The 23,867-nt window shown below is 37.6% G+C and overlaps 1 protein-coding gene across 8 annotated transcripts in view; it reads left to right on the top strand.

Moving 5' to 3' along the window:
- Window positions 1-23,867, top strand: part of SHANK2 (SH3 and multiple ankyrin repeat domains 2) — a 362,604-nt gene that overhangs the window by 44,969 nt on the left and 293,768 nt on the right. For all 8 annotated transcript variants that reach the window (XM_026850798.1, XM_026850802.1, XM_026850804.1 and 5 more), the window contains 8 exons: window positions 3,257-3,476; window positions 10,469-10,672; window positions 12,333-12,404; window positions 12,995-13,103; window positions 13,366-13,517; window positions 14,313-14,480; window positions 16,520-16,636; window positions 21,411-21,488. In XM_026850798.1, coding sequence (XP_026706599.1) covers window positions 3,273-3,476; window positions 10,469-10,672; window positions 12,333-12,404; window positions 12,995-13,103; window positions 13,366-13,517; window positions 14,313-14,480; window positions 16,520-16,636; window positions 21,411-21,488 — 1,104 coding nt within the window. In that variant the 5' untranslated portion in view covers window positions 3,257-3,272. The remainder of the gene's footprint in view (window positions 1-3,256; window positions 3,477-10,468; window positions 10,673-12,332; window positions 12,405-12,994; window positions 13,104-13,365; window positions 13,518-14,312; window positions 14,481-16,519; window positions 16,637-21,410; window positions 21,489-23,867) is intronic.

Genomic DNA, 23,867 nt, shown 5'->3' with positions numbered 1-23,867 from the left:
GTAGAGGCAGAGCAAATGGCCCAGTGCTCCCACAGAGCTAAAGGGCAAGGTGCTAAGGGAAAAGTGCAATAATAAGGCTAAGCATATAGTCATCCTTTTATTCTTCCAGCTGTTTTATGGCCTTCCTGTGTCAGAAGTGGTGTTTGACCAGCCGGAGCTTGTGCTTTCTTTGTTCAGCTGGCAGTTAGGGGATGTTGCAGGGGCCAGGGCAGGAGAACGCCCACAGCTGGGACACGCAGGGAGCTCAAGGTATAGGAGTCAAAAACGCAGTCAGAGGATGTGAGGTGGAGCAAAGACTGTTGCGATGGTAATTTCCATTGTGAGTTTACTTCCAAGATCTTTGGAAATCTGTTTTCATTTGTTTACAGATAAATTTTTCTTCACTCAGCACTTCTCTGTACCAAAAACGGCCACTGATGTATCACGTTGCTATAAAATACAATCAGCTTAACTATAGGAAGCGTACTGTCTGTTGCCTTTTTAAGAAAATGAAAGAAGACATCCTAGACAATCATGTCAGCAAAACCTAATCTATATTTTAGCTGTATAACATCCTTTTGAACCAGTGAATTGCCAGCTGGGAATTACGGACCTGGGATGCTGTAGTTTCTACTGCTGTAGAAGCCTAGTGAAGCCAGGCAGCCTGCCTTACTTTTCCTGAGGTGGTAGTTTTTATTGTGGAAAAGTCCTTGGAATATCTCTAGGACAAAACTGAAACAGTTCCTAAAAGGTAACAACTTCCCCATGGGAGCTGTGATAGCGGGTATCTCCAGTTAATGAATTGTGGTATCTTCCATTTCCATGCAACTTAAGAGCCAAACAATGAAATTGCCCCAAGGAGTCCGTAGATTTAGGGAGACATGCTTGACCTCTGCTCTCTAGCAGGACCTGCCCTACACTGGGACCTGTACTGATTTAGTTTCTCTAGTGTTTGGATTTTCTTGTATAAAAAAAGGCATTTAAATGATCTGCTTCTCCATAGCACTGGTAGGGAATATGTTCTGTTCCTTTTGCCACTGTAGGGACAGTATTTCATATCCTTTCCATAGTTATTGTATTTGTTTTTTCTTAAATCTGTATTCCAGGAAATTAGATGACTTGTGTCTTGTTGATCCATCTCCAAGGAGTTCTTTGTCCCATTATCATTAAACTTAAGTGCTTGATACCTGTGAGTTGGTTCTTCAGCTAGTGATTTCCCTTTGTTATTCCATAATGAGATATTTCTCAGTAGGTTTTGCATGAAAGTCCACTTGCCAAAACCTTGGGAAGTGTTTTTCCTAATTCAGCTCTCTATTTGTATGCTGTATAATTGCAGTTTACTTCTCTGTCAAGTCCATTGCTCTTGAATATATTGTGCTCTCAGATGGCTTTAGGGAGAGATAAACCACATGATGATATTAATGCCTTCTTCCTTGCACTCGCTAGTCTATACCTCTTATGCTCTTAAATACTCTGTATCGACCTACTGTATTTGGGCTTCATGTGATTTAGCATTGGTAGATAAATAAGGAAGCCATTGAAATGTTTATGCTTTTTATTGACTTAGGGTGCTTTGGAGAGCAGCATTAATCTACAGTTCAGTGAAGCAGTAAGAAAATGAAATACTCCCTCAAGAGTTTTCTTTTGTAAATAGGGCCTTGCATTAAGCTGCTGGGATCTGGCATGTTTTCAGATTTTTGAATGCACTGGTTTTGTCTTCATTAGTAATTATAGCTGAGGGTAATAACACTGGAATTGTCCTTCATCAGAAATAACAATAAGACTTGATGATGTGGGTATGTGATGTGCTTTGGAAATGCTTGGCCTTGACCTCATGCTTTAGGCTTGCTTTGCTGCTGCCTGTCCTCTGGTGTAAACGCTGGCTCCAACATATGGTCACCTTAAAATGCTAAATTAGAGCAGCAGCCTTTTATGCCCGTTTTGTAATCATTGTGGTATGAATGACTGGACAATGAAGAGGAATGAATAATCTGGTTGTGATATTTAGTTGGCTCAAACTAAATCGTGAAACACAGTGGTAAAAAAATGTTCTCTTAGTCCTTGCTGTTGTTTGTCTGTATTTAATTTGTGGGATCTGACTGTGAGACCATTATAGAAAACATGTATTTGGATATCAGTCACCTGGTATATGAATGACCTTGGTAAAGTCAGTTCACCCTTCTGTGCTTTACTTCTGCTTTAATGTCTTTTTTTAAAAATGTAGGCTGAAAGTGGAATTGGTTGGTTTGTGTTGTGTTTTGGTTTTTTTTTCACCTAACTGATGATCATTTTTTTTTAAATTAAAAAAAAAAGAGTTGTTGTCTTGGGAGGTTTCTCATGAAAAATGTGAAAAATAATGTTTGTGTTTTTCCTGGCCTTTGCAGACTGAAAAAGTATATGATTACAAAGCACTGCAAAGTTTATGGTGATATTTTTAGTTTTTTCCATTATAAATTTTTTTCCCCCATTTTTCCATAGAATAATAATTTTCATTTTTTGGAGAAGCTTTTAACTGGTGGGACAAAAAAGTGTTTTGCTGCTGTAGTTAGAAAAACCCAGAAGGAAAATGTTCTGTTGTTCTTATTCTGAGATTTCTGAATGCAGATGTCCTTACTTTGGAAAAAACATTATTGTTAGCCTAATCTATACCACAGATAAAATATGTTTTTAAAATCTGTATTTGAGGATTTACAGTAGAAAGATGTTGGTAGTGTTGATATTGAAGGGTGTTGTATGAGCTACAAACCACAAAGCAGCATCTGCATCTGACCGGCACCCTGTAGTATTTAATTTTTTGATTGATTCTGCTATTTGAAAATACTGGGTTTTATTATTATCTGTACATTTCCTCAACATACAGGATGATGTTAGTTCAGCACCTGTATTAATTTCCCGAAATGTCTGGGAGAAGTAGGCTTCAGAGCCAGATCTAGTTCTAAGTACAGTTTACAACAGTGCTGTTTAGCAGAAAACGTTGTAATTATGCTGGGATTTTTGGATCCTTTGGGAGGTTATGTGTGCTTGGGAAGAAGAGTCATCTACTGTCTTATTCCTCTTCTTTTCCTTCTCCCGTTCTTCTTCCTCATCTGTAGTAAATTGGTAGCCAGATTGTCTTCCATTACACTCTGCCTACACACATAAATTACAGGAGGAAATAAAAGGAGGATAGAGCACAAACCTTCATAGTTAAATGCATGTTACTTCCAAGAAAGCAAAATGTGTGGCATTTTTAAGACTTTAACACTACAACTTATCTTTTTCTCCTATGTATTGGCAGGATAAAAAACTTGAACATGCCTCGTAGCCCAACATCAAGTGAAGATGAAATGGCACAAAGCTTTTCCGACTATTCTGTTGAATCTGAATCAGACAGTTCCAAAGAAGAAACTATTTATGACACAATTAGAGCAACTGCAGAAAAGCCAAGCAGCAGAATGGAAGACAGTCAGAGCAACACATTAGTGATTCGAATTATAATACCTGATCTGCAGCAAACGGTAAGGCATATTGCATTACAATTAACAAACAAACAAAAAGTAAAATTAAATTATTATCTTTGCTGGCTTCAATCTGCAGTAGATCTGTTCTTATAATTTTTTGACATATTACAGGCAAAATTTATGTGTGTTTTCTTTTAATGTCTACATTTTGTACCCCAGTGGTATATCTGATTGCCTAAACTAAAGGCACCATCCCATCCAAGAGAGTGTATTTAGTATGCTAACTTGATGAAAATTATGATCATAAAGCAGAATAGCTGTCTGATCTGCATTCAGAGGCATTTGTGTAGAAAGAAAGAGAATTATGAATCTAAATAATCTCGTCAGAAGATGAGGGTTGAACCCCAAAATCACCTCTTATCTCTATGAAAGCCTCATATATATATATATATATATAGCTCCACTCTCTTACCTAGTTTTTCATGATGTAGTTTGTGATTAACACTAGACTGGGGTCCAGCACAAGGTCATCAAATTCTCTCTTTCTCTTTACCGTATTTGTTGCCTTTCTCTGTCATCCTCCCACAAAAAGATAACCTTGTGAGATAGCTGGTGGCTTTCTGATCATAAAGATGAGGAAAGAAAAGCACAAATCTTTCCTCCTCCTTTGCTGCTCTGTCTTTACTACCTTGTGTTTCTCAAACTTCCACCCAGACAACTCAGCACACTCACTTCAGAGGAGGACTAAAACATGGCATCAAACTGATCAGAGTTTTTACAATGACATGAAATTGCTATTTTATTCTTTCCCACCTCCTCACCACTTACACTGTAAAGGTATCAGATGGGATAAATGAACCTTTTCTAATTTTCCTAGAGGAGTCATTTGCAAGCTGACTTGTGGTTCTATGGCTAAATCCCACAACGCTAATTCTGTTGGATGAAAATAGGGTCTTTTCAACAATAGATTTAATCCCTGTCATTTTACAGAAAGAATTGAACAGACTTTTCATTTGTTAAAAAAATTTGATTGAGTGAATGAGAATAAAAGTTATTTTTCAATTTAAAGAATATCTTGGACATTCCTTAATATATTAGAAATCTACAGCCCAAATTCATCAACTCTTTCTCACAAGAAACTATTCAGCTGTGTTTCTTTTATGGTTGAATGTGTAAAAGTTGGAAAAGTTTGCTGTTGTAATTTTGTAAATAAACGATCATTGTCCTCCACAAGTTCTACGATAAGAATACCAATCTCATTCCAGAGAAGGTCTTGGGAGTTACTTACTGATTCTATCTAGAACCACAACTTGTCCAAGTTTGTGATTAATTATCTAAATTACCCTAGGCCTCCTTGAATGCTGTTGTTGGGATTTTCAATTGATGGTAGGCATCAGAATTTTTTCGTTTCAAAGATGATTATAAAAACACATTCTTTTTCTGGTTGTGTGCTACATACATCACTCTGTTCTGACATTTAAGATCTACATCATACTGTGCTGCCATTGAAGATCTATCTCAGATGAAATTACTCCCTTCTTTTTAATTAAGTTCATTTTTAGCATGATAGAGATGGCCTGTCTACAGGCTGACAGGGAAGAACTGTTTTGACAGTTGGGCCTCAGGTGTAGTTGTAGAGCTCTTTTTATAAAGCCCAATCTACCCAGTGCTGCAGAAACTCAGAGAAATTAGTGTTGGAGTTAGGAGTATTATCTCTTAAATTTTTGTATTAAAAAAATGTCTTAGGATTGCTGCTGAAATTACAGCACCACTCCTTTGTCTGGTGTGAGATGAACCTCTCTGACAAGGCAGTGGTGGGGGACCTGAGCAGGACAGAGGCTGCAGTGAGCCACACATGGGATTTTGATTACATCTTTGCTGAAGCAGTCATCACCTTGGGTGTTTCATTTCAGTATTGTTTGAAATAATGAAATCCACGAGTGTATATTTTAAATTTAAAAAGGTTTTGACTGTAGTGGAGTCCTCTGTCAAGACAAACTGACTGGACGTGGTTAGGATTTTATCAATGATGCTACCAGCTTGCAGTACCTTTGATTGGGTTCAGTGCTCAATGAATAGATCCAGTAAAATGGAAAGATTAGCTTTACTTCCTAGGTTTAATCTGCTGTTAAAAACAGAGAGATGGCTGGCCTCCTGAAGCCCTCTTATTTCATTACTCTAGTTTTTAGACCAATAGGAAGTTATTTATTGACACTATTGAAACAATTTCTTTTTAAAATTAATTTTGTGCAGGAAATGAAATAAACCAAAAAGTATTTTTTGCTTTGTGTTTCATTTGTTTGTTTTTATTGCTTTACCTTTAGTACATTTTTTTCTTTTTTAATAAAATTGTAATGAAAAGTAACTCAATTGCTTTAAACAGTTCTCTAGAAGATGACCTATTTCTCATTTAATTTATTGGCCCACAAGCTCTTGTACAGGAGAGTGAAATCTGGATTCAGGTTTGCAGACAGGAAGACCGATAGCAAAGTTTGAACAAGATCGTAGTTCACGAGCTGTGTTAGAGCTACAAGCCAAATCCAACATATACCCCACTTGCTGTATAATTATAATTAATTTAACATGAGGTGTTTAAAATTAGTTTGTTTAAGCAAAGGAGCATCAATGACGTAATTTAGTTTTATGTGTTTATTGGTTTTTAGAAAGTAGGATCAAGAATTTTTTGTTTAAAAGAAGGCAAGTTTAGGGTTTTAGATAAAAGTCAACCCACTGGGAAGCTTTAACCCCCTAGCTAAACTCACTAGGAATGTTTGCTCATCTGCCGTGACTGTGGTGTAAATCACCTTTATTCCCTTGCATGTATGAGATAAGCACCAAGCATCATAGGTTGCATGTACTGCCATAGAAAACGTCATTAATTATTGCCCATTGTTGGAAATCTGTCTTGTTGCCCCTCTATTCTCATTTGAAACTTTAAAGATAATGTAAACCTTCACAAGTTCATTTGAAGCTCTTATGAAGACGTTTCAGTTCTTGTATCAGTTATTTTTTTGTCTCCTTTTCAGTTTGGATGATAATCCAGTGTATTGAAACAGTACTTTGTAGAAAGAGTAATTTCTTATTGCTTTTCTGCATCATCTGTATTCAGGGAAGTGTTGTCCTTACCACAGGAGGAATATTTAAATGACTGTAAGAGTTCTTGAGCTCAGTAAACTACTGAAGGAATGGAGAGCATAGAAAGCCCTCTAAACATGTGTGCATAGGAGAGTGGGCAAAAAAGATGTATTATCTGGCATTTAATTTCCTGATTTAATAAGCCAGGAGGCTCAGCTTTAATAGATCCTTCATGGAGACAGGACACAGGTGTAATCTCTTTTGACCAGAGGGCCCTGGCTTGACCATCACCCCTACTCCTTGCTATTGAGATGGATATGACAGTAACTGCCCAGTTCCTCCTCCTCCCTTTGCAATAGTGGTGGAGGGTTTCTTGGCAGCTTTGCCAGTATTCATTTGTGTTTGCCCTTAATGTGAGGATGCTTCATCCCAAGGGCAGTGAAGTTCAGGGTCACTCTGTCAGTGGCACTGCTTGGTGACAGATCTGCATTTTTCCTCCTTGGTAAGCAAAGTTAGCAGGCAACAGCCCCCAGCAGTTTGCTGCCCAAGGCGACTGCCTACCTTGTGCCTAAAGGCAACCGTGTCTGTGCGTGGTGTGGAGTGTCTTTTGGATATGGCAAACTGGGTGAGCTAATGTGTCTGCCATTTCCTTGGTGATGCCTGGCATAGCTGACCTCCCCCTGGACCTTTCTTGGTCTGAATCCAGGGTAAGTCTTCATATATCCATTTCCTTTTTCAGCCCGTGTAGGGACATATCGCAAGTGATTCTGCCTGTAACTGGAAGGAGTCTGGATCTTCTCCAGTACCTGTTGTCAAGAAAATCTCTGTGCAATATTCTGTCAGTGATGTCCAATGGTTTGTGCTTAGAATTGCTCTTTTTCCCAGACTTCAAGAGCAGATCTGTTAGCCAATTGTTTTAAGGAATATTTTCATCATTTTATTAGCAACACATGTTCTGCTTTTACATGCTCCTTCTGGGTTATGTTTAAAATCAAAATGCTCAGATTCATATGTTTTATGAAATTCTGATGCTGAGATGGGATTGGGTCTGCTGAAGACTTCTTTGAAATGCTTTCTGCCCATCTGTTTTGCTGCTCCACTTCAGTAATGAGTATTTACTGACTCCCTCTTTTTTTTTTTTTTTTTCCTTTTTTTTGTATAAATTGGAGTTTCCATGCAAAACGTTTGGTAAGTGGCAGTTTGGTAAAACAAGTTTAAGTTGTAGCTACTTTCTGTTTTTCTGCTTCTGCATTGCTTTTTATACTTATGTATCCTTTCTTTATTTTTTCCAGTATTCATTGGCCTTTAGGATTAAGAATTGTTACCTTCAGTGCTTTTCTTTCTCAGATAAAACACTTGTTTAGTTTGCGCAATTTTTATCTTAGGAAGGTAGGAACCCAGTTGTCACAACTGCAGCTTGAGTCATATTTTTGCTTAAGATGCCCCCATTTTCTCTTGTTTCAGTCTGTACTGCTGTCTGCTGCCTCAGATCTATTCCAGGTTTTCCTTTGCAACTTTTCACAACTGTTCTTCTATATCTTGTTTTGTGACTGTTCATTGCTGCTTTGTGTTTATAGCTGATCTCTCTTCTTTTCATCTTCAGTTTGACAATGGAAGCATTGTGGGCGATGCAGACATCTGTTGTTATGCCCTTGAGCTGGACAGGTGATCTGACTTGCCAGCTGATGTCAGCGTGGCCAGACTGGTTTTTTCACCTTTCATCACATGAATTCTGTGTTTTCAGAATGCTTTTTGATGAAGGAAAGCAGTGCCTCCAAGGATTAAGTTGAACACTGAGCACAAATCAAAATGAGCAACTTGCTCCATTTTTTTCGCGATACCCGACTCTCATTTGTGTTATCCACTTCTTGGTTGTCACATTGTTAATATCAATGTCTTCTATTGAAAGGAATAACTTGTGATTGTCAGAATATCAAAATACATTTTGGAGGTGGCTGTACAAACTGTCACGGTTCCTCTGTTGTAGCGCAGTTCTGTGTGATTGACATCTTCGTCAGTTTGATGAAAAAGATGTGTTGGCTGATAGATTTGGAAGGGATAAATGTTATTCCTCAGAGATTCTGTATCATGAACATTATTCCCATTGAGTTAGTATGTTCCTTTTAGCTGGAGCAGGTTGAGCTATGTTTTTTCCCTTGCTTCCAGTCCTTGTGTTGCATTTAGTGGCTTACCCTCACCAGTGTGCAGGAATGCAAGATTATAATTGACCATGTCTCTCATGATCATGAACTTTAATATCCAAACCACAGGTGATATCACAGGTGATGTGAGCCATATCTGAAAAAGTGCAGTTTGTGAAGGAATCATGAAAGACAAATCAAGTGGTAATTTTTAATAATTCATGCCCAGGCACAACCAAGCTAGCCAGAGCCCAGTGTTCATGAGCCTGCCTTCCTACCTTGGGCAACCCCCGGTGAAATTGTATCACAGCAGCTTCAGTGGCTTGGCTAGCCAGCAGCAATGAGTAAAGAACATCTCAGTATCAGTGTCTATCAATAGGCCTCGTATCTGGGGATTAATTCACAGAAACCGAACCAAACTCCTCAACTTCAGTATGTCGTGATATTCAAAACCTGCTAGTTACCCCTGCTCTGATAAAGTGAACATATGCTGAGGATTGGTAGTGTTTGCTCAGTTAAATACAGTTGTAAATTGAAAGTCCTTCACATCCTGGTTGTACTTTTCACTGTTGAAAATATTTGCCACTTTAAACAGTCAGGAAAAAAAGACACTATGAACGTACAAAATATTGTGGCTTCTGGTGTTGAATTTGCTCTTCAAAATTCAGAATTGAAGTATTGAAATGAATTTGTTATTGGATTTGCTTATATGGGATCAGAGATTACCCAGATGTATGCAGAGCTTGCCAGGATAAATGTTTAGTTCTAAAAGACAAACTCTAACCGTTTTCTTATGGATGGCCTTGGGACTTTAAAAAAGATGCCAACAGATACTGCAGAAGTGAGCACTGCAGAAGCAGCTGTGGGTAAAGTTAAAGAGTTCACGCTCTTCATAAAACATCAGTCTTACATTTACTTGTTCTGTTCTCTTTACATACGATTATAATATGAAGAGTATCAGAGCTCTTCAGAAAAGGCCTGAAGAGCGGTTACTGACAGTATTACTGCAGCCAGAGTTACAGCTACATTCGCGGACATGTACTGATAAAAAAGATAAATCCAGTAACATTTTTCTTTGGCCCACGTGCAAGCCCTGCATCCTGTGTTGGATCATGAGGGGACAGGGCTGTCCTCTGAGTGGGCAAGGCGGGGACTCCTGGGCTGTAGCTCTGCCATGGCAGCTTGGTACGAGCCCTTCTCATGGCCCAGGATGGGGTGAGTCGGCAGCACCGTATGTTCATAACGCACATCAGAGGCAATAAATGGGTTTCTTGGTATTGCCATCTGCTGGTAGCTCGTAGCCAATGATTGCAGTGTAAGCTACAATTGTAAAATTCCTGAATTTTTTAACTTCCTAAATTCCAACTTGGTAAGAAACAGAGAACTGGAAAGGATTTTCAAGGTTCTCAAGTCCTCTGCTGCTTCATGTCATTTAGTTCCTCCCATAAACTTATCCAAAGATAATGCAGTTTAAAACGTGTTAGAATTATTACTTGAATACTGGTGGGTTCTTTTTATGAAATTCTTCTGGATCAGACTGATTGTCAGAACAGCCTAGAATCAAGTGGCTGTTTAAACATCATATAATATCCCTTTCACTTGGCTTCTCAAACAGGTTTGCCATGAGGGTGTTCTTTCTCTGAAGAAGGATATGGTCTCTGATGTTTGTGGAAGGACTAGAAACGTCCTGTGTTTTCACAGTAATTGTGCATTAGTTATTGTAAAGGAATGTGTGTCTGAAATATTCTGCTGATTTTTATCATTTTTAGAGTGTAAGATACTGTTTAAATGTTTTTTCATTGATTAGGTTTTTTTAATAATTTCTCTTTGCAGAAATGCATTAGGTTTAACCCAGAAGCTTCAGTGTGGGTTGCAAAGCAACGAATTTTGTGCACTTTGAATCAGAGTTTGAAAGATGTCCTGAATTATGGGCTGTTCCAGCCTGCAAGCAATGGTAGAGATGGGAAGTTTTTGGATGAGGAACGACTTCTTAGGGAATACCCACAGCCAGTGAATAAAGGAGTTCCTTCACTAGAGGTATTGTTAGATCTAATATCTGAAACATTTGTATTCTGATACAAATTATATGGGAAGCTGTATTTGAGATTTCTACATGCAGCTGAAATTCATTTGGGAAATAGTGATGAGCAGATCTGAGCTTGAATCCTTGCTCACAGAAGTGCTGGCGTTCACTTGCGCAGTGGAGCTCTTCTCTGTGTTATCCCTGAAAGGTTGCAGGGTCAGTCCCTCTGGGAAATTTGATTTCGGAGTTTTCCTCTGCTGAGGACCTGGGAGATGGAGCTTTGTGATTTGATAAAGAAATGTAAGGTTCTAGATTAAGCTTCTGGGTCTCTTATTAGGTTTGCAGTAGTAGGGTAGCAGTTGCTGAATAACCAGCCCTTGCTTTTTCTCCCAAAGAGAGGGTCCTTCTTTCTCAGTGAAGTAAAGCTTTCCACCACCACCAGTCCTCCACCTAGTTCCCTCTGTGCCCTCCTTCAGAGTGCACAGATTTCCTCTGGCTTTCTCCTGGAAAAGCAGTAAGTGAAGAGGGGGTGTGTATGTGTGAAGCAGTCACACAGACACCGGAATTTCCCCCGCTTCTGTTGCTTCTGCAGAGGGTGTGCAGCTGCGGGATAAACTGGGCAGAACTATTATGGTACTGGGAGAACATGGAGCAGAGCCAGATAACACTGAAACACAGTATAGCAGGAAACTGGGGCATGAAACTAGTATTTCATTACTTTTGGTATTGCTTGTGTGGTGGTACATCAACCACTAATAATCTGAAGTTAATAGACTTACTCCATTATAACACAAATCCAAGAAAAAACAACCAGGGTCCAGAGAAGGTTTCAACTCCTAGCTTTTCTAGCAGTTTATTTCAGAGATTCAATCACTGATATTCATTTTATAGCAATAAACAGATCAAATAACCACTTCCTGTCCTGTTTTGTGAATGTTCGCTGTTTGCAGTTCAGGGGTTAAAAGTGGTCTTGTGAAAAGCTGGTGTTAAAGCCTCATTCAGTACAGTCTCCTTGTCTAACAGATGTGCTGCACTTTGAATTCTGCATAGTAAGGATTAGCTAATAGTAAATTGTAACTATGTAAATCCCATGATTTTTTGCCATAGATCTTGCTACTTTGGCCGTAGGGTAGCATAATGTTCAGGATAAAATGTGAGTGAGTTTCAGCCAAAAAAAGAGGGAATCCTCTGAACCTCATTCACAGGACCAGTATTTTTCCTTTTAAGCATCAGGAGAACTATTCCTATGTTTAAGTTCTGCCTTTGTTGATTAAAGGATTTTTCAGGAATCCTTTTTTTAAGAAAAGTTTCACAAATGCTAAGCTGATATATTGAAGTATGTGGTTTTTTATTTAGCATGCCTTCCCAGTTCTTTCTGCCTAGAGTCTAAATGAAAGTGCACGGATACCCTTCGGGAAAAGTTCTTTTCACTGTAATTCTTACTTATTTATGTAGATTCTAGAGGCCAGTCTCATTTCCCACACACCTCTGCTGATTTCAGTATATTTATACAAGATATGAATTTTGCTTATGTGAACTGTAAAACTGTGATGCCACTATGCTAAGCGAGTGCTGATTATTGCTGAATATTCAAAATGAAATATTAAGACTTTTTAATTACAAATTTATAAGCAAAATAGGACATTTTGAATGTATTCTTTTTTCCTCCCTCAGTTTCGGTACAAGAAAAGAGTCTATAAACAGTTCAATCTTGATGAAAAACAGCTGGCCAAGCTTCATACAAAGGTATGCCCAATTTACTGGAGAAGTTAGCAGTTGCCTGCTTACCAAAGTAATGTGTCTGAGAAACTGGAAATAAGTAGGAGTTTATTACCACCTGGGCCAGTTGCTGAACAACAAGCAGTATGTGCTGCCAGCACCAACAGGGATGTGTAAAGTGTGATCTGGGAATTTCTCTCAGAAAAATTCCCATGTTTGACTCTTCCATATGTATACTAGTAGTTTTAAACGAACCTTCATAAATACAGTGTGCTTTCAGCATGCTGCATAACTGCCAATCTACGTCTTTAAACTTATTTAGGTCAGGATAATAATAATGATCACTGTACTTCATCCTCATTTCTTACTGAATAAATCTTTCCCTCATTTTTTCCTTAAAAGTATAAACTCCAGGATCTTCTTACTGTGTTTCTTTTGAACATTATAAACCGGGGGGTTTATGCTCTCAGTATAAAGTCAGATTCTCCAGGAATGTGAATTAGCTGCTGTTCAATGATGTCAGTAGGTATTGACATCAATTGACAGAATATTTCACTTTTAGTCAAAATTTTCTATTTGAAATTAATGGATGATTCATTTCTCACTCTTTATTTCAGGCTAATTTGAGAAAATTTATGGATCATGTCCACCATCTCTCAGTGGAAAAAATCACAAAGATGTTGGACCGAGGACTGGACCCAAATTATCATGACCTAGAAAGTGGAGGTCAGAACAATAAAACTAGCAGCATAAAGTAGTACCTTGGGTTGCTTCAACCTAAGCTGATTAACAAGATGAATCTCATTCTTTCTGTTGCCTTCAAAACTCTAGGCTAATGGAATTCGAATAGTTTTGCTGTCAAAAGGAGAAAATTGATAATTTATAATTTTCTTTGAACAGCATTTTTAACTTAACAGTTTAAAAGCAAATATTCTTTATTCTATAAATTTTTTTTTTTTTTTTTAATATATGCTATTCTCTTCTTTAGAAACACCCCTAACTTTGGCAGTTCAGCTTGACAATACAGTAGAAGTGATAAAAGCTCTGAAAAATGGAGGAGCACATTTAGACTTCAGAGCTAAAGATGGAATGACAGCTCTACACAAAGCAGCCAGAGCCAAGAACCAAGTAACCCTCAAGGTAAATGCTTTCAGTAGCAAATTATACATTATATTATAGAAAAAATATATAAAGGAGAGTGTTTTCAGTTAATTACTGTATTGTCCTCAGTGGAACTTTTAATATGTGCCTGTTATAGTGCTTTCCTGTGCATTTCAAATCATAGGATTTGCTTTCAATGAAGAGCCTTTGGATTTCTGATTTTTTTTTTTTTTCTGGTAGGAAGAAAAAGTGAAATTTAACCTTATTCATTGATACATTGGGAAAGATTTGAGAAAATAGGAATAACACTATTTGCTTATCTCTTTGAAGCAAGTGCTGGTGGCATGGATTACACATTATATCTTACACAGTCTCTTCTGTTTTCTTTTGTATTCTAACAGGTATTCTTAAATCACCTTGATAGTCTAGGTTAAGTCTTATTTTTATGGCTTTTGCTTATTTCCTTTTGACAGATATTCAAATTGCATGACACTTTTGATAAAGCATCTTGTAACTGAAGAGGTGAATGTGTTGCAAAGGCGATGCGGCATTTTCAGAACTGAGATTTCTGAACTTAATGAGAGGATGGAAATTGGACATTGCCACTCATCCTTTCTTTGCTATCCCCGTAGATTCCTTTAGATCCTAATTCTTCTGAGGTAATTTCTTGCTTAACTTAGTCTGTGCCGTGGCCCATTCTATCAGCTTATAAATAAGTGAACAAAAAATACACATTATGGCAAGTATCAACCTTATAAATACTTGATCAGGTAATGTCCCTTTAGAGTAAGAAGTTCTTCCAAAACACATTTTTCAGTTTGTGGTTCCTTTCAGACCCTTTTAGAGCTTGGAGCATCTCCTAACTACAAAGACAGCTGTGGCCTGACACCACTGTACCACACTGCCATTGTGGGAGGGGATCCCTACTGCTGTGAGCTGCTACTTCATGAACATGCTACAGTCAGTTGCAAAGATGAAAACGGATGGCAAGAAATTCATCAGGTAGGACAGTTAACTTCAAACAAGAAGTTAAACTTGTATGAGGAAATGTGCCGTGTATGTTTAATGGTTAAACACTATTTTGGAGGCCATTTGGGTACGTTTAGTCCATGCACATACAAGTATGGAATTTTTTTCTTTTTCTGTTTGCTTATTACTTTGCATCCTTGCCAGTGGAGTTCTGTAGCTTTGAAATCTGATGGTTACTATGGATTTTGCTGCAGAAATTGCACTAGTTGTATTTATGTAATGGACTCTTAGAAATTTAGCATCCTAATAGTGGCAGTTGGTAAAAAATTGTAAGTTGATCTTTTTGTTGGCTGCCAATTTTAGTATCCTTGGTAATGCTTCTTGCATGTTTGTCAGGGGTACTTTCTCCTTTCTCTCTGGTGAACTTTACAGGAAGATTTGGATTCAGGATCCTGCTGCTAGGATCCTTGATATGTTGCAATGAAGAATGTTAAACTCTCACAGACTCACAGTTTGAGTCTGTTTTCATTCCCTGCGTGTGTGGAAACTGAGATTCTAATGATTTTTCTTTTGATGTTGGTACATGGGTACCATGGGAAGAGGCAAGGAAGGTGGTGGTTCGTGTAGTGCTAGGATAGTAATAAAAGGGATATCCTCTGGAGATACCGATCTGTCTCTGCTGACTGTACCGGGGAGCCCTGATGAATGGTTTGGACTGCTCACCGACCACACACACCCTGGTAGCGAGGGGAGTCTCCCTTGCACTAGTCGTCTTCCAGCACCTCCGCGTAACCTGAGGAAGTGTTATTGTCAGACTGGCAAAGAGGAGGCAAATCCCACTCTAGCAAACAAAGCAAAGTGGAGAAAGGGCCTGGTTTTAGTCCAGTTTATTGTAGTGAGAGTAAAAAGTTGGAATTATTCTTGTAATTAGGAGTAATTCTAATAATTGCATCTGCGCATTCATACTTAGACATTGAGTGACTTTCAGAGACTAGACACCACTGATCATTTATGGCTAATTGTGCATTTCCTCTAATCTCCTGCACAATCAGAAACACAGTTACAGTATGGTGCTGTTTCTCCCTTTGCTCGTTGCTGAATGCTTGCTTTCTCTTGCCTAGCCTTAAAACATTCCTGTTCTAATAACAGCTGCCATAATGTCTCCATTATTTTGGCAGATAATTTGTAAATCAATAAACTATTTCATAAACATTGTTTTTTTCCTTTTCTGTATGTTAAGAATTGAAAGTGGGGGAAGAAAAAGTGCAGTGGTTAGGATACTAGACTGGGATTTGGGATGTGTCACAGGCTTAATTTGTGCATTGGGCAGTACACTTAATTTTTCTCATCCAGATTGCAAGATGCATTAGTTTGAAACTCCCACTGAAGTCAGTAGTAATTAGGTACCTAAGAGTGAATGGCTTTATATACCTGTATCTCTCATCTTAAATTCTGTATTATATAGGAATGATACTGATCTGAGATGATGTGAAGTTGAAAACATTACAAATTGGGAAGTGCTCAGAGGTGTGCTATAGGGAAGAAGGTAGTCAGTGGTCTCCTGAAGATTTTCCCTCCTTTGGGTCAGTGCCCTGTGTATACTTTTCACCTACCTGACATCACAGAATCAAGGTTATTACTTGAATTTTGGCCAGATTTCCTTGGACTGTTTTCATAGCTTGAAAGCAAGCTTTAGAAATCTGATCATCTTCAGTGCCATCTAGTGGACAACTTCCCGAAGATTGGCAGGACAAAAAAAGAACTCTATTTTCTGTTAGTCTGCTTGACACATTTATGTTATGTGGGTAAAAATGGTCAAACTTTGTATTTTCGTGATACCTTAAATTGCCATTCCTCAAATAAGCAGATGCTTAAGCTTATGCACAGACTTGCTGTACCTGAAGTGCACACACTGGTGTTTACAGGCAGGGATGTGCATCTGGATGTTCAGTCCAGGCATGGTTCTAAAAGTTAGACCCTAAGTTAAATAGCATCTTCTCTGCTAAAACTGTTTACCTGGAACGCTTGCCTAGATTGTATAATAACCAGAATACGTATGCATCTCTTTACAGGCTTGCCGATACGGACATGTCCAACATCTAGAGCACCTCCTCTTCTACGGCGCCGATATGTGTGCGCAGAACGCCTCTGGAAACACCGCACTGCACATCTGCGCCCTGTACAACCAGGTGAGTGGGCTCACACCTCTGCCCCCCCAGCGCCCCAGAGTCACCCTGTCGTCCTCCAGTGACGTGCAGGTCCCCAGTGGGGGCGGAGGGGTGCCTGGGGTCCCCTCTGTGTGGCTAAGTGGGGAGGGATGGCTTGCTTTGAGTGCAGGTGGGTCCGGAGAGTTCACTCCTGTGGAGCCTGGAAACCAGGGCTGTGAGAGAATGCCATACAGCCAGGAATAAAAAAACATAACTGAGGTACAAGTGCTAAATCTTTCATGTCCATCCACAGAAACAGAGGCTTGTTGAGTTTTCTGTTGATGTTTACTGCTTTGGTGTTAGGTTTTCCTGAGATGCAGTTTCCTCGCTTTTAATAAATGCTTTTGGGATAAACGTGCCATTATTGATCTGTAGAAGGAAGTTGCACTGAAGAGCATAGCTCATTATTTTTCATTTGATTTATTTCACACACAATGAAGGGTTACAGGTTTCAAACAGTGGTCTTCAAAACTAGAAAAAACATAATTAAAAACTATTTTATTAGTGGTTTATTCACTGATTACAAATAAGGCTGTTCATTGTAGGTAGCAAGAGTATACGTATTAATTGGAAAATAAAACAACATCCTGTTCTATCAGCTTCTCTTTTTTTTTTGTTTGCATCACATCTAAATATTTGGTTCTTATTCAGGATTTATTGCTGTTTTTCTAGAATTTAAATTAGAATTAAATAAGAAATACGTGGAAAATACTGTGGAAACGTCTCTAGATACAGAAGATACCAGATTCTCTGCTGTTTATGACTTGTCTAGTCATTTACAAATAACAGAACCTTTTGATGTGGTAGCATTTTATACTCTCTTTGCATGGATGGGATGAGGAAGGAGTGAGTTTTTCAGTTATGTTAAAACACAGCGCATATAATGTTACATTGAATTAGCAAAACACAAGTCATGAGATGTGACTGTAACTAGTGAAACATCTGTTAGAGCATCTGCTTCTTATTTAATTACCATATTAGTTTTTTTCAAAAGTCTTGTCAAGGCAGATTCCTTAATTAGGTCTAAAATACCCTCAACTTCTTAAAAAATACAGTTTTGGGCATAATTTGACATTTTTCAAGACTGTTGACTTGATGTGTGTGTCATAATTGACATCAGTTCATAAAGAGTCCAGCCATACAAATCTTCCCTGTTAATGCTGATTATTTGCAGTACTCAGCCTATCAGTGGGAGCAGTGGTCCCATCTCTGTGGACTGCTTCTGCTCCCTCTCTACCAACCACCTTCAGCAGGCTGTTAAGTACCTGCATTAGCTAGTTTCAGGTTAGCAGTGGTTTCTTTGCTCAGCTTGGATGGCTTCTAGACCATAGGCATACACAGCTTTTGCAAGTTGGTATTTGTTATAATTCCTAGAAAATTTGGTGGAGAAATGAAATTCACCTTCATCTCAACAAAAATTTTGCAGTTAGGCTTCATGTGATGAGCTTAACGTGTAACTATACGCATTTTTGTTGAAAAAAATATTTTAAAATGCTCACTTTAGCCTCATTTACTTCACTTTTCCTGAATAAGAATTTTGAAGCCCAGACCATAATGCACATAAAAACGTGAACTCATATCTTTTTTTATAATGATTTTACTGCTTTCATGTTTACAAGATCAAACCCTTTTAGCAAAGGTTATGCAGTATGATGCTGAAATTAGAATATCCTGTAGAATGACAGTGTTTTTCATTTAGAGATGTGTTTTCCTGCTGACATCAGTGGAAAACATTATTCTGTAGAATATTTAGAGACTCTAATTGAAATTACATCAGCAAAGTTGCAAATATTTTGATAGTCATTAAGCTTGGCTTTGTGAATGGAAGTTTAACATCTTGTGGCTACACTCTAATGCTTCTGTTTTCCTTAATCAAGTGTATGTGAAAATAAAAAGTTTTTCTCAGGGTGCTGTGAACAGTAACCTATGCTGATTTTTTTCAGTGTCCCTTTTATTGAAAGTTGTTATTAGCTAATGTGGAAGGAATGGTGTTGGCCTTTTCTGGATGGAGAGGATGGGGACAGCAGTATCCTTTTTACCTCTTGATTCCTGTAGATGGAGTCATTACCCATTTGATTTTCCTTTCCAGTCTTCCCTGGGGAGTTTTCTTGGTATACTTTCTGAAGTTGTTAATTCTGTTTTCCTGAGTGTCAGCTAAGTGCTGAATAAACTCTTGGTTTTTTAAGTTATTTTGTGGCTGTCCAGTGACTTAGTGAAATGTAGACTGATCTTATGTGTCTGTATTTTGCAAATAAAAACACTGGGGTGAAGTGTGCCTTCTTTCAGTCAGTGAATTGGATTCTATATAAAAACTGTTGTAGTATTAAATCAGGTAATTAGTGCTCAGACAATGAATTGAATCTAATCTGCTGACAAGCCCACACTTCTCTAAGCTACTTCATGTTCAGTTTATGTTTGATATGAAGAATGCACAAGACTAAGCTCTCAATATCAGAAGTATTATGTTGTCAGAGCTAAAATATGCGCAAGTAGGAATTACGACATTCATAGGCAGCACCTTAACAACATAGAGCTCTAAAATACGGAATTTCCATTGAATTAACAAAAGAAAAATAATCAAAATAATTTCTGGTGGTGACTTTTTTGCTTATTCTCCCTGATTTAGTCTATTTAATACTGGAAGGGTGGGGAGGAGACAAAAGGGAGAGGATGAAGCTATAAGAATGCTTCTGTTTTAAAATACTAAATAAATAAACAAACAAACAAACAAATAAACAAACACAGTACTTAATCCAAACAAGTTTTCTTGAAAATTCTTATGTTGAACAACTGACCACTTTGTCAAAACTTTTCTCATCAAAACCATTTAATAAATAAATCAATCACTTTGCAGGTTTTTTGTTACTGAGCAGACAGCTTAAATTTGTAGAAAGGTTTAAAATGTGTAATTCCTTTGGTTTTGTAGTGTTGAATTATTTATTCTGATAAACAAATGAATAAACAGCCAATATCTATCCTATGTTTCTTAATATCATTATTTATATTCTCAAGTTCTAGATCAAAATTGTGTATTTCAATTCTAAAGAGTTCTACTAACATTTCCAGCATAGTGTGCAAACCTAGAATCATTTAGGAGTCAGTCAAAAAGGAATTCCTGGAAAAGTAACCCTGAAAGTAACTTTTTTTTTTTTTAACCTGGAGGTCTTTGTCTAGATTGCAGCACATTTACTTCTTTTGGATGATTGCTGATACGGAACATAAGAAATTAGAAAAACATTTTGATGTTTTACATGTTGCTCTTGGTCCTTCTATGTTCAGTGATACGGAGGACACACTTAAAGTGCAGATTTCAGTGCAAGCAAATGAGACTATCTCAACTAATTATATATCATTAGAAATTTACCATCTATGAGATGATTGTTAATATACTGTCTTGAGCTGTGATCTGTTCTGTTGTTTCAGTCTGTTGTGCAGAACAGGAAGTGTGGGAACAAAAGGCTACCTTTCTGCAGTATTGAATCTTGGTGAAAGGATGGGGTAACCCCTCCCCAGATATATTTAGGAGCACGTGATGGAGGAGACTTAATGGGATTAAGAATATGGTGTGATAAATTAGAAACCACAATGACAAAATTTGTTTTCAATCATAATTTCTGAGCATTCACTTATGATTCAGAATCTAGTAAATAAACTTCATTTCTGTAACTAAAATAGCTAAATTATATGATTATTGCTTCTGTCTGCACATTTATTGTTCAAAGTGAAAGGTAGCACATTGAAATACCTCAGTAGGTAGAACTCCATAACACAACATGATAACAAATCTGGAAAGCTCAACAAAATGAATGGAAATATTTATGATAAGGAAACATAAAAACATTTTGAAATGTTTTTGCATGAAGTCCGAAGATGAATATTAGAGGTGACTGGTAAGAAATATAGTCAACAGATGGATCATCAGAAAGTCTAATACTCTGAGAACCGTGCCAGAACCACAGAGGGTTTCTAAGCAGGTTATGGTCACTCATAGTTTACAGCGGTGTAGAGTAGCAACTTAAGCAATACACTGTATCGATCCAAAAAATTGTTGTTAAAGGATTTTGTTTGCAGAGGGCCTAAAGCTGTGCTTTTCTTTTGTTAGAAGGACTGTATTTGGTTTGTGCTGTAACTGTTAGCATTTTTTATGTGAAAAGAGAGAAGATAAGACTGGTGAGTGCAGTATGTAAAGCCAGACCAAATAATTTCAGGTGTATTGGAAAAAAAAAATCATACATTAGGTGTTTAAAATTGAAGATATGTTAAAAAATACCCCAAACAAAATAAGTGCATGCAAGTGGTAAAACCACTTTGATCTTTAGCAGTAGGGGAGGATATAATTCATCCCAGGTACTGTTTACAGTACCATGAACAGTACTGTTTTCCCTACAAAATAGGAAAAACCCATATGAGAGTGAAATTTCATCTTTAACTACCATATTTTCTGCAAAATTTGATTTGTCAAGTATGGAATTTCCACAGCACAGTTTCTTAAAAATTCAGTAAGATGTTTACCTCTCTCATTCCTCTACATTTTTTTACATTTACTTGTTGTTTCTACTCTAACAAGCTGCAAAACACCTAAAAGCTGATCATATTTAAAGTATTACTTTAATAACTTAAATTCTCAGATTATTTATTTATTTTGTTTACTTCTTATCTGAGAAAATACATACCAAACAGCAACACATCTCATAGCCACAATATCTTTAGTAACTAAAGACCCTTATTAATAGGCTTACTCTTCTGCCCTTTTCAGGAGAGCTGTGCAAGAGTGCTGCTGTTCCGGGGAGCCAACAAGGAGATAAAGAATTATAACAGCCAGTCTCCATTTCAGGTAAAAAAAGAAACACCCATTCCCCCTGAAATATTTGCAAGAAAATCTCACGTGAACTTGGTTTAGTGGAGAAGTTACACTGCAGAAGGCTGAAAACAGCTGTAGAGTGAGATAAATACTATACTGGGAACTGTGCCTTTTGTGTAATGCAGTAAGTGAAGATGTCCTGAAATAATCAGTAATGAGATAAAACATGATCCCTCTTATCTTTTCCAATGACACTGTTGGTGACTTTGAGAATTATATGAACTGTTGATGACAAAACATGAAAAGACTGGTGTCTTGGGATTGGATGTTCCTTGCTTTGTGATTATCTCCAGTCCCATGTAAGAGAGATCCAAGGAGTGACTAGGCACCTAAGCTTTGCTTGGCCCCTCTTAACCAGAAAGAAGCTCTTCCTTCCTTGGGTGTGAGGCCAAAGAACGGGGCTAAGTTTCGGGGATGGGATTGATTTAATGCACTGTCAGTGGTAAAAGTTGAAGCTGTCATCTCTATCTTCAATAGAAAATGAAGTCTTTCTTTGGATTAGTCAAAATCTACTAGATGTTTTTTCACCATTTTCTTATATTAAAGTGCTTTCAGAAAGCTTAATTAAAAATCCAAATGGAAGAAAATTGTTTGTCCAAAGGGTTGGCAGGTGTGCCTGACAACCTTAAGCCCTTTTTTCTGAAGCAGTCTTTATTAGCTTGCATTTCAGAGAAACATTCATAATGCAAGCTGACATGTGAGAAATAGGGATGAAAGCTATAATGCTTAAAGAAAAAGGAGCAGAAAGTATTTTTTTCAGGTTACAGACGGTAGTGCTTCTGGAATAATGATGACACCATGCCATTGAAAGGAACTGTCCTATTTTGAAATGTGAGGGGCCTTTTCCCCAAAACCAGGTAGTCTTTCAACCAAAAGAAAACCTGATTTACTGATTTGCTTGTTGTATATTTCCCATTAAATCCTTGACCCACTTTGAGTGATGCTGGCATAGAATTCAAAGAAGACTGCCTTTTCTCTCATGCTTTGAAAGAGTTAGAATATTAACTATGTCCACATGAGTGTCTGAGTTGTCTTCTCAAAGTTTACATGTAGATAACACCTCTGAGTTTCAGGCTTTTAAAAAAACCCACCTCAGCCAAGTACTTCTGTATCAGTTCAACTTTCTCCAAATTTTGATGGTTTTCTGGACATATGTTGTGTATCTCAAGAGTTTGAGTTCTGCCTGCAAATTCCAGCCAGATCACTATTTAATTTTGGGACCATTTTCCCCAAATTGGGGAACAGTGCATTAATAATTTAATTTTAGGCACCATTTTCAGACTGCTAATAGTTTGCCATCTAAATATATGCTAAGCACAAACTCGCTAAAGACTCAATAATACTTATCACTGCACCTTAGAATTATGGAGTGATTAAAAAACGGAATAAGAGAAAACCCTAATTATTGCAGGGATGGATTCCAGTATAATCTCTTTACTTTGAGAGATTAGATTATTTTATTACTTCATGTCTTTAAGATTAACTTTTCTTTTTGTTTTAGAATTTTATGTGGGTAGGGTAAATGGCAAGTGGAATAGTTTCCATTTGTCTTCCACTTTGTGCTGACTGCTGCTACATTCTTGTTCTTCCTCTTAGAAAAGTACAGGGGGGAAAAAAAAAGCAAAAAAGAAAATAGTTGTAAAAGGTAGTTGTAGGGCTTCAAGAAGTGAAGGATGACTAGCCAAAACTAGATAAAATCAAGTGAGCACAGGAGACGGAAGAAATAGTTTTAAGAGAAGGGTATATCTGTGAAAGCATGCTTACTGACCAGCGACCTATCTCTTGTCCCTATGGAAGAAAACTCTCTTTGTTATCTTTTATTATATGTTACACTTCTGATGCTTGGGCTTTTGATGGGTCACTCTTCCCCTAGCACAGACAGAAAGACTGACAATTAGGTTGGCTTTGTTTTATCCTTTCTAGATCCCCATACTTAAGGAAATTACTTTCCATATTTTTACTCTGTGGTGTCTTACTTTGAGGTGTAGAGAATGTAGGAAAAGTTCTACTTTTTCCAAACAGAATGAGTAGAGAAAACCCTGACGCCAGCACTGCCATAAAGCAGCATTAGAATTAATTCTTTACCATCTGTCTGTTGCTGACCCAGTCGATCAAACGCCACAAGTGGAGCTGTTATAAAATTATGCAGAATCCCCATGAGTTTAATAGAATTTTGCATACTGAAAATGTTTACTCATGCAATCAGTAGCAAGGAACATCGAAGCATCTCATATGTACATAGTGAGAACAGTTGTAGCTGCAGCATCTATTCCTTTGAGTAACCTCCATTATGTTCTTTTCTCAGAAATCTGAAAGGATGATTCTTTTGAATTGCTGCTTATAGAACTGATG

This window comes from Athene cunicularia, assembly GCF_003259725.1.
Source record: "Athene cunicularia isolate RWA chromosome 5 unlocalized genomic scaffold, athCun1 chr5_part3, whole genome shotgun sequence".
Lineage (NCBI taxonomy): Eukaryota > Metazoa > Chordata > Aves > Strigiformes > Strigidae > Athene > Athene cunicularia.
Note: the sequence above shows the minus strand (reverse complement) of the source record. Positions and strands in the feature narration are given on the sequence as shown.